This window comes from Rattus norvegicus, chromosome 8 (genome assembly GCF_021556685.1).
Source record: "Rattus norvegicus strain SHRSP/BbbUtx chromosome 8, alternate assembly SHRSP_T2T, whole genome shotgun sequence".
NCBI lineage: Eukaryota > Metazoa > Chordata > Mammalia > Rodentia > Muridae > Rattus > Rattus norvegicus.
Window position 1 is genome coordinate 45,297,926 of NC_141541.1, and position 10,333 is coordinate 45,308,258.

The 10,333-nt window shown below is 42.3% G+C and overlaps 1 protein-coding gene across 2 annotated transcripts; it reads right to left on the minus strand.

Moving 5' to 3' along the window:
* Positions 1-5,356: 5,356 nt before the first annotated feature.
* On the minus strand, positions 5,357-10,116 carry LOC148004067 (disks large homolog 5-like). Of its 2 annotated transcripts, XM_087564049.1 has the most exons (5): positions 9,966-10,116; positions 8,764-8,932; positions 7,410-7,559; positions 6,588-6,774; positions 5,357-5,644 (listed from the first exon to the last, which is right to left on the minus strand). In XM_087564049.1, exons 1-5 carry the CDS (start codon positions 10,090-10,092, stop codon positions 5,630-5,632), a joined length of 648 nt encoding a protein of 215 aa, XP_087420175.1. In that variant the 5' UTR covers positions 10,093-10,116; the 3' UTR covers positions 5,357-5,629. The 2 variants fall into 2 exon arrangements, with proteins under 2 accessions (XP_087420175.1, XP_087420174.1); XM_087564048.1 differs by lacking the exon at positions 5,357-5,644 and having other exon boundaries at positions 6,504-6,774; positions 9,966-10,092.
* Between the last annotated feature and the right edge of the window lie 217 nt (positions 10,117-10,333).

A 10,333-nucleotide genomic window follows, 5' to 3' on the forward strand; every position in this document is an offset into this window, starting at 1 on the left:
CTAGGGAATTGAGTTTAGTGACATGAAAATATTATTTAAACCTCTGTGTTAACTGTTGTCAGTTAGTTAATTTATGAGATTTTTGTTGACTACTTTTGATTGATTGTCCTAGTGGTATAAATTTATATCCTGTGTCCTCTGGTATTTTATCCTTCCCTGCAAATAAAGTATTCCTATTAGGATCCTCTATAGAGCTGGCTTACTGGTTATACATAGTTTTAAAATTATTTATAATATCCCTTAATCAGCACAGTAGCTGGGCAACTGCCTGTCCTGCATGGAAATAGGTCTCATTTCCAAACAATGACTCTGAACTCTTACTTACTATGCAGCATCTTGGCTGCTGTTTGTTCCACCTGGACAGCCCTCAGGATCAGGCTTTCCTCTGCCTTAAACCATGGCTGCTGTCCTGCTTCCTCCTTCCTCACCATCGCATCCATTAGTCCTTTCTTCTTTGGCAGCTATTTCTTCCTTCTTCCCTCCTAGTGATCCTCTCTAGCAAAGCCCTCAAAAACTCACCTCCACAATCTCTCTGCTGTGCTTCTTTATAATCACAATTAACTGGGAGCAGAATCACTTTTTTGGGGGGTTTAACCAGTCTTACATTCTACCAATCAGCATTAAAATACAAGCAGAATTAGGTCAGTCCCCTACAGGGTTTTCTTTTCTTTTCTTTTCTTTTTTTTTATTGGTTTAATTTTTCTTTACCTTTTTACGTTTTATTTGATTTTTGGCTATCACTTATTAATTGTTTATTTTATTTATTTACATTTCCAATGTTGTTCCTCTCTCCAAAATCCCCTAATGAAGCCTATCATCACATTTCTGTTCAGCTTTCCCTATATAACAGTGCTCCCCACCTCACACATAACCATTCCCACCTCACACCTCTAGGATCTCCATTTGGTGGGGCAACAGGCCTAGCAGAGTGAAGGTCCTACAACCACATTGATACAAATTAAATCAATCCTCTCATACACAGTACGTAGGACCATAGACTCATACTTGTATACAAGTTGGCTAGCAATTAAATCCCTAGGAGATATGGGTTTGGTCACAGAGTGTCTGGTTAGATATTAAAGACCACAGCTCAGAGCCAATGATCATCAGATCCCTCAGTCTCACTGGCTGTGAGTTAGACCCACATCCTTCTCTGTGAAGGGAAGCATTGGGCCTGATGTGGGCTGTGCAAGCTGACTCTCCTGAGATGATTAATGCTATTCTTGAACCTGGGAGAACTGAAGACAAATGAGCACACAGACTTCTGGGATAGATTCTGCCTCTGGGTCCTAGGGTGGGACACAGTATCCCTTGCCATGTGCCTCTCCTCATCTGAGCAGTCTGTTCCCATGTGTCAGCTTCTATGGCAGTGGGTCTCAACACTCCTAGTGCTGCAACTCTGTAATACAGCTCTTCATGCTGTGGTGACCCCAGCCATAAAATATTTTCCATTACTACTTCATAATTAATTTTGCTGTCCTTATAAGTCATAATATGCAAGGTATCTGTTATCAAGGTATCTGATATGCAATCTGTGTGAGAGGTTGTGCCTCACAGGTTGATAAACATTGCTTTATACAATTTATTTTTAAAAGAAAGGCCTTCATATAAGGAGGACCTGAGGCAGTCCTAAGTGCAGAGAGACCGTGAAGTAGTGACAAGTTTTAGCAGGCTCAAGGCTGCTTGCATTATTGACATCAGAGATTTCTGGCTAAAGGCACAATGTGAAATCACGGTTCCCATTACTTTTCTTACCTCAATTTTCTCTGTTACGTCTGTCTGCTTGGACGTTTGTCCAGGAAGCTAGTCTCTGTAGTCTCTGATAAAGGCAGAATGCTAAAGGCAGGAATGGTTTCCCTCTTTCGGCCCACAGTCACTTTTATAGAAGTAAGTTCAAATCCCCCGTGGGTAACTGCGTGTCTCTCACATAGTGGATGAAAATTGAAATATCACCTGTTTGAGTTGACAAAAACCAACTCCCACTTCAGATTTAGAGCTGACCAACAATTACTTCCAGGAGAATGAAGAAGCTGGCCAGGCCTGGATACTCAGATCCCCTCCCTGCTGGGATAATCCCACCTACAGTAGACTTCAGCTTCACCTAGCAGGTGTTACAGAAAAGTCTGTCCTTAAGATCCCGAAATCCACAATATGCACAAACCCTATATTTGTTAGGTGGCCGATTTGGGGGATTTCTCCAGGTTATAATCATTCTGCCCTCTTCTCTCCCCTTGGATGCACTCTGTTCTCTCTTGTCTGTTGGTCCTAGAAGGACCTGGGTCAACTCATGGGCTTCTAGGGGAGGAACTTTTGTTGTAGGAGTGAACATGGATCAAGAATGCAACCCCATTCTGACTGGGCAACTAAGCTCCAGAAAATTTCCCCAGGCAAAGACTTGGGTCATGTGGGAGCCTACACTGTTTAACAGGGAGATCTGGTTGCTTTCTCCAGGAAGAAGCACTTGGGGGTTGAGTATCACTTCTCAACCTTCTGTTTTAAGTCACTTCTCAGAAGAGACACTTTGTTCTAACTCCTCCATGGGACCTACCCTTCAGTGTGGCTGGAGGATCCTATGGTGTTAGAGCTCTGAGCTGGGAGTAGGAGCACTCAGACTGACTTGGAGAAGCCTATTTTCAAGTTTATCTAGATGTGAGGAACAGGTGCTTTTAAAGAAGCATGTGAAAGTTTTTCCTGCAGGAAAGCCCACTCTGCTGGCAGAGTCAGGCAGGACAGGGAAAATCGAGTTCATTTGCTGCCATCACAACCTACCAGACTTTCTATGGGGTGAAGTATTCCCTCACCTTGGTAACAAGAGCATGTAAGAAATGAAGTTTTGCCGCTCTCTGTAGTGGAGCCGATGTCAAAATCTCACTGAGAATCATGCATAGCCTGGATTTAGGCTGTATTAATGTAGGCAACAATTTCAGTGTTATCTGCAAGGTACCATGGGAGAGTAGTAACCCAAGTCTGCATGCACCTTGACAGTTTTCACTGTAGCCTTCTAATTCATTTTATAAAATTTTATAGTGAGTTCATGGAAGAACAGGCTCAAACATAGACATGAACAATCACAGCCACCCACATACACACACACACACACACACACACACACACACACACCCATACTTTACTGACATGGTGCATAATTTTTGCACACCGCAAATATGGTGAGCATTAATGAAAATACACTAATTATTAAATCAATGGAGGAAGCTGTGGTGAAGCTGGGGCTTAGAGTTACTTAAAAGGTCCTATGAAGGCTCTTCTTTTGCTGGAGGCTAAACTTCAATGCAATTGGGGTTCCCTATTTTCTTTTTGCATAGTACATAGGACTAGGGTGGAAACCAGGGTTTTCAGCATGTTTGGCAAGTACTGTAACATTGAATTAAATCCTTAGGCTGGAACACAATTAATGTTACAAAAATTACAGGGCAAGCTGGATGAAGACACCTAGCTGACAGTGTGGACATCTTAAGATTTGTACTGGACAGTGACAGACTTTTCTGAAGACTGGAAATGTTTACAATGTCAGAGAGAATGGAAGGCCCCTCAGACTACAATTTACTCTAAGAACAGTTTATTCAAGTAAGGGATAACTTGAACTATTGTCTCCTGTCACAGATGTCAGTAGAAATTATGCAAGGTATTATATGCCAGTGGTAGCATTAGCAAGACAAAGCACACCTTGTCTTGAAGGCTAATAAATTAGGAATATGTATAGCAAGACGCAAGCTCTTCCAGGTCCTTTCATAGTAACTGAAAACCTCAAATACAGTGGCAATGTGAAAGTGTGGTGGATATCTAGTTACCACTAGCTTCTGTTTTGATACAGACGACCCTTTGTGTGGCATGGTCAGCTTCTAATGAATGACTAAGGGACCTATGCTTGAGAATAAACAAACAATACATTGCTTCTCTAGATGCTGAGCTCTTAAAAGCCTTGGTGTCACAGCAACTGTTTGTGGACATTCTGGATCATTCCTTCTGAACTTTAACTTTCTGAGTAACTCAGACTCTGAGTAAGTCAGTTCAATTCCATAAATTGGAAATCAGTCACCTGGAAAAAAATGCTTTTACAACAGGAACCCAGATTTGCCACGGAAAAAGGGCAGCTTGAACTGGCCCACCTAGGTTCTGGGTTTGCACAGGCTTGCTATCCAAAAGAAATATGTGTTCCCAGCTGTAGGCTGCATTCACTATGGTTGCTCCTGAGGTTCCGTCCTAAACTGCTTAGATTAAGATAGTTTTCGTAATATCTATCAAAAGAATTCGTTATGTGCAGCAGGCCTACAGGAAGATAGTTTCCATTCTGTATTTTATAATGTCATAGTAGATATGGTCATCATTGATACTAGGTGAAGGATCTGCTCTAATATGGAAATTAAGTGATGCTGGAGGAACATCCTTAGTCCTCAATGATCAGTGGGGCCACCTGAGCCCTGTATGGATGCCTGGTAGCCTAACACATTGAGCCTGCACAGCTCAGTAAGAATACACATTTCCTGAGATCTCTCTGTTTAATTTGAGGTACCCTGTCCACCTAAGGGAGCACATGCCCTGGAAAGACAAAAGCCACCTGCAGGATCTGTGGTGATGACTCACAGTTTAGAACCTGCAGGATCTGTGGTGATGCCTCACAGGTTAGAACCTGCAGGATCTGTGGTGATGACTCACAGGTTAGAACCTCTGCTGCTCTCTCAGAAGAAGCACATGGTTCCCAACAATCATCTACAACAGGGAATGTGATTCCTTCTTTTGGACTATGAGGGAAATTCACCCAGGACAGGCCACAGACATACAGTAGAGAAAAAGACCCATTGACATAAATGATCATTCTACGCCTAATCCACAACAATAAAAACACAGCATATGTATGGTCTAGGACAACAGCATTTATCAAAACCTTTTTCCCAACATGACTTTGGAGGTCATTATCTGTGGGGGTATATTGACAGTGTATTGCAAGAAAGACTGAAGCATATGGTTCTCCATTAGGATTACTTCCATATACCTTTGGAAATGTCAATTTTTCTACAGCTCTACAAATAAGAGTGTTATTAGTCAAAGGTGCTACACAGGATCAATACTGAACGTGTGTTGTAGACTGCTTTATTAAGATTAGCAGAAAACATTACTGCATGGATAAAGTATGGCAGTGATCACATCATAAAATGTGCACCCAAGAAAAGAACACATTATCCACACAAAACACACTATCACTCTAGGTAACCATTGGTGGCTTTGAATTTACTATTTAGCCTAGGAACTCTGGACCATTCAGAATCCATCGTTAGCTGTCAGTTCTAAGAGCACAAGAGGGGACAGAACACTTGAATAAGCAAGATGGTCTCAAGAGTTAAGAGTTACAAATCAAGTTTTATTCATAAGGAATACAATTTAAAACAAAAATGATTAAAATGAATATTAATATAAATATCTAAAAGTATTTTAAGATGTGAAAAATATTAACACGAACATATAACTATGAAATAACAAAACAAAAACTTCATTTAAGATCATAACAAAAATATTTCTAAACAGCATATTCTTAGTGAACATTTAGAAGCACAGTTATATTGCTGTTTCTCCTCTAGCAGGCAAAATGGCAATGCAGTTCCCAAGTGGTCTCTCAAGTGGTGTTATCCTAAACAGAAAGAGAATAAGATAACAATCAGTCAGACTGGCTTAGTGAAAGATAAATTTAGTGTTTCTTAGCAAAAAATGAATTAAACTATGAGGGAGAGTATTCATCCAAAAAAGGTTGGTATTATTCAGGATGGCGGTCAGCAGGGGAATCCTGAGAAAGCAACCTATTCTTCAGGAGGCTCTCTTCCTGCTGTGTGTCCCATTCCAGCTCTTTTGCAATTTCTGAGACCAGGGAGAGGAAGGCAGTTATTCAGAAACTGATGTGTTGGGGACTTGCATGCCAGCTGTCAGGTTGCTGCCTTCTACCCACTCAGCTCTATTTTAGGTCACCATTGATGTGTTAACTGATGACATTGCTGGTGTGTCTGTGGGCAGGGCAAAGTCTACAGTAACCATGACAGTAATGTGGGCTGCCCATCTGGGCCTCAGACTTTAACCAGTGCAAACCAAGAACAGGGCAATGGGAAGAGACCTCATTGGGTTGCAGGATGAAAGGAGAAATCAACCTGTCACCAAGATTAAAGCCAATGACAAAGAATAATTTGCCATTTGCACTCGGTTCTTATCCCTGAAAGGTGCTTCCCAACTTGGAGGTCACATGACCACAGAATATCATTTATCACAGGAACAAAACTTGTTCAAAGCGCTACATAGCATCCATTCTATCACAGGGACATGCAGTAATATGATAGGTTATTCATTTGTCACCATTTCCAGACTGCAGCTTAAAAAAGAGCACCAAAGCATAGTTGTTAATAAGTCAGTTCCTGAAAAGTGGTTGTCTTCCCAGAATACTCGTGCACAGAGGAATGAACATTCCATTGCATGAGGTGGTTGTATTGTTGGAGTGTACATTATTAAGGTGGTAGGGAAAGCATACATGTATCAAATTGGCAAATGGAATCAGATAATTTTAGGCTGACACAGCTGCTTGTCCCTACCAGATGTTGCTTGGTCTGGAGGTTGCTGGTTTTCTCCTGTTCGTCTTTATCTTTCTTGTTCAAATCAAACAAAAATTTCTGTAGCAGCGGTACAGAATCAAGCTGTTCTGCTTTGCTCTCCTTTCTGAATGGGAACAACTTCTTCTGCATACATATCTTGTCCATATGGATCCGGCTGGGCAGGTTGCTGGAAAGACACACTGCATAGTTAGATCCTGCACACTCTTCCTCCCATTCCTACTCCCAAGTCCCACATACTCGCTCTGGACCCAGATACCAGTGAAAACTTCATAGAATACATCTTGATACACACAAGGCTGCTGCACAAACATCAAACAGCCAATTCAGGGAAGACTAAATTGTTTCTGTGACCCAAGTACCAAAAAGCGTTCATTTCTCTCCAAAACAACAGGGGATATACATCTATCCATGGAAGCAAAAGGCATGGGGGCAACATTAATAAATAGTGGGCAAATACCCTCAAAGGAGGTCAGTAGAATTAAGGGAAGTTCATGTTATCCATGTGGTCCACACACTGAGTTTTGTTAAACCTGGTGTGACCGCAGAGGCCCAGTTCAGCCTATTAGCCATTTGATGAGCTGAATAAGTACTGGTCTACCTAGAGCCTTCTGAAGATGCCTAGACACTCTGGGTATGAGTAACAGTCTCCTGTGTACCTAAAAACTGAGTCCAAAAGGCCCAGGACACAGAGATGTTTAAAGAGCACAAGACATGGAGCCAGAGTTGCTAGACCTCCAATCAGAACAAAGGATGGCACCTGTGGGCAAAGCACAGTTAATGGCCTCTCTGACCAGTGCTTACCGATAGAAGTTAATTTCCTTCTGGAGCTCCTGAAATTTCTCACAATGCTCGATGTTCCTCATCTCTAAGTTGTGCAGTAATGACATGACCTCCCTCTCCTTTATCTTCAATTTTTCATAAAATGGATTTGACCTGACATAGCGGCTGGCCCTAGGAGAGTAAAACCCAATGAACATCTGTGTTTAGGAATGTATGAACTCAGGCTGGGTCTTCTAGTACCCCAGCCATGGGAGGACAATTTCTGAGTTCTACATATTGGGAGCTTCTTCAGCTTCAGAAACTTGTTATTCTGGTCCCAGGACCCCATAAGCTCGAGATAAAGGGTTCCCATGTTCCCTTTCTTCTCTCAGAACGGCTGGATCTGCAGTCAAGCTAATTATGCTAACAAGGGCCTAGGCCACAGCTCTCCCACATCCAAGACCTAGAAAACTGTGATTTCATTTTTCCTGTTTTGACAACAGGAATTCTACATCATGAATAATTAATATTGTAGAGACACACAATTCACTCAATTATGGAGTTGAGACCATAAATCGCCACAAAATTATAATCTGCCCAAATGGCACAAATATGCAGACAAATGTGACCACATTGGCAAAGAAGTGTGCAGTTGAAAGAGGGGCTCCCAAAAAAATGCACTCACATCACCATGAAATTGTTATACATGAATATACTCAGGAAAAAACATAGACCCCTAGATTCCAACTGTGGGGGGAAATATAAACATAAAAATTGCGCATATGCATGTAGGTGTGTACACACACAGACACAGAAACTGGGACACACACACAGGAAAAGAAAAGTAAACAGTAAGAGAATGAAAAAGGGAGCGAAATATGCAAACGGAGAACACAATCAGAATCAGAAAAAATGCATGCCACATTATTGGCTCAGAGGTAAACAAAAAAGAAGGAAAAGCCCTGTGTCTCTGGCCATCTAGTCAAACATTGAGATAAACAATTTGGGATCTGTCACCTCAGGCTACTGCAACAAGAGTCCTCACTCAGTCACCTTCCTAGCACACACCCAAACTCACAGCACCTAGAACCTTGCAAAGCTACCACCTGTCAAGGGCTTTCCAAATGCACACTGGGAACTCATGCTCCAGTAACGTTATCCCTGAATCCTCACTAAGGCCACAAGTTCAGATTTTCAGCTGGAGGCAGCAGATGAGACCATTTCCCATCTCACTCCTGACCAAGGGTCAGGTTCTGATCTCCTCTATATCAGAAATGAGGTTTAGGACGAGTATTTTGGGAGGCACAGCTTTCTAGACCCAACACCTTAATAGAATACGATGGAGGTGACATTGCAGGTCCATGAGTGACACAAGGCAGTTTGGAGCAATGCATACCTGTTGTTCCTGTATCTCTCTGTCACGTAAGTCAGGAGATCTCTTAGCTCATTTCTCTCCTCAGTAGCTGACTGCAGCTGTCTAATCAGTCTCTGCTCTTCTGTGTTCTCCGTGTTGGCCTCCTTGTTGATTACCACAGGGCCAGGGGATGCTGTCAGTCCCCCATCCTCTGTAGGTAGAAGAACACAAGTGAACATTTTTGGGGAAACTGATGAGTGTGCATAGACCATGGCAAGCCCCAAACAGGAGGAGAGCATGTGTAGACCACAGTGTCACCACAAAGAGTTTGTTGTTGCCTAAGAGACCTCCTCAGTGGAAGTCAACTCTCCCAGCACTCTATAGAGACCAAGAGATGTCAGATGCCGGGTGTTCCCTATGCCTGCTGACCCATGCTCCATGTACCACAGAGATGGCTTCTACGGGATTGTTATCAACTTAACAGGGTACAACTTTCTTTCAGGACCCTCACCGCTGTACTTTCAGAAGTCAGATGATAAATTCAACCTCCAAAAGATTTGAGTGATTGGAGATACTCAGATGTCCTGCACTGATACTCTAGGCCACACCATTTGGAATTTAAAAGCATTGCGGGGGATGTCATGGTCAACGGACTTATCAATTCCCCTAACTGAAACACCAAATGCCACAGAAGTGCCAATTGGTTACAGGCTGAATCTTGGTCTACCTGCTACAAATAGTTTTAGTACTGTAAAAAAATGTTTGTAACACACAAACTCTAATTTATAATGCTAAGGATGTCCCATCTCTGCCAATTAGAAAAAGTCAGAGGAGTTCTAAGAACATAAGGCCAGAAGCATAATTCTCTCCCTGATACTAAAGACAGAGATCTACTTTATTTAAAGAAGCAATGAGAGTGAAGTAGATTGATGCCCTGTCTAAATTCAATAAAGTTGGACACTCAGTGTCTCCTGATCGTGTTATTATATCAATGTAACGTATCATATGCACCTTAAAAGTGAAGGCCAGAAGTTCACAGAATAATAGCATTGGCCTTATCATATCCTCCCTTTGGGGATGGGCAAACTAATGTTCTGAAATCCTTGACTTTTAGGAATTGTGATCTTCATGGAAATTCAATTCCTTTGCAGATACTCCAGTTGTTCTGGCCTATTGCTAGACAGGTCAGCATAAGCCTATTCTCCCTCTGACAGAAAGCGCAGCATACAATTCACAGAACTTACTCAGCATTCCCCAGGCCAGCTTTCGTTGTCCATCTTTTATTTTTGATGAAAGGCGAGATTCCCTCACTCCAGTCTGTCCAAAATCGGCATTCACTCTCCCAAAATTCTTGCGAAGCCGGGAAAACATGTCTTCCTGTGTATCTGCCAGGCAGGGACTGAGAAAACGTAGGGCACTGGTGGTTACTACAACACTGGTGACATCACAGAGGATGCCAAGAACTCTCTAGGACACAATAGAATGTCCAAGAAGGTCCCTGATGTCATGGTGAACAGACATTTCCTCCCTGCTAATAATCTCCCTGTACAGTGCATAAGCTGAGTTGCCCTTTCCTGGAGACCTTCCCAGGGCATAGCCACTGAGCAACTCC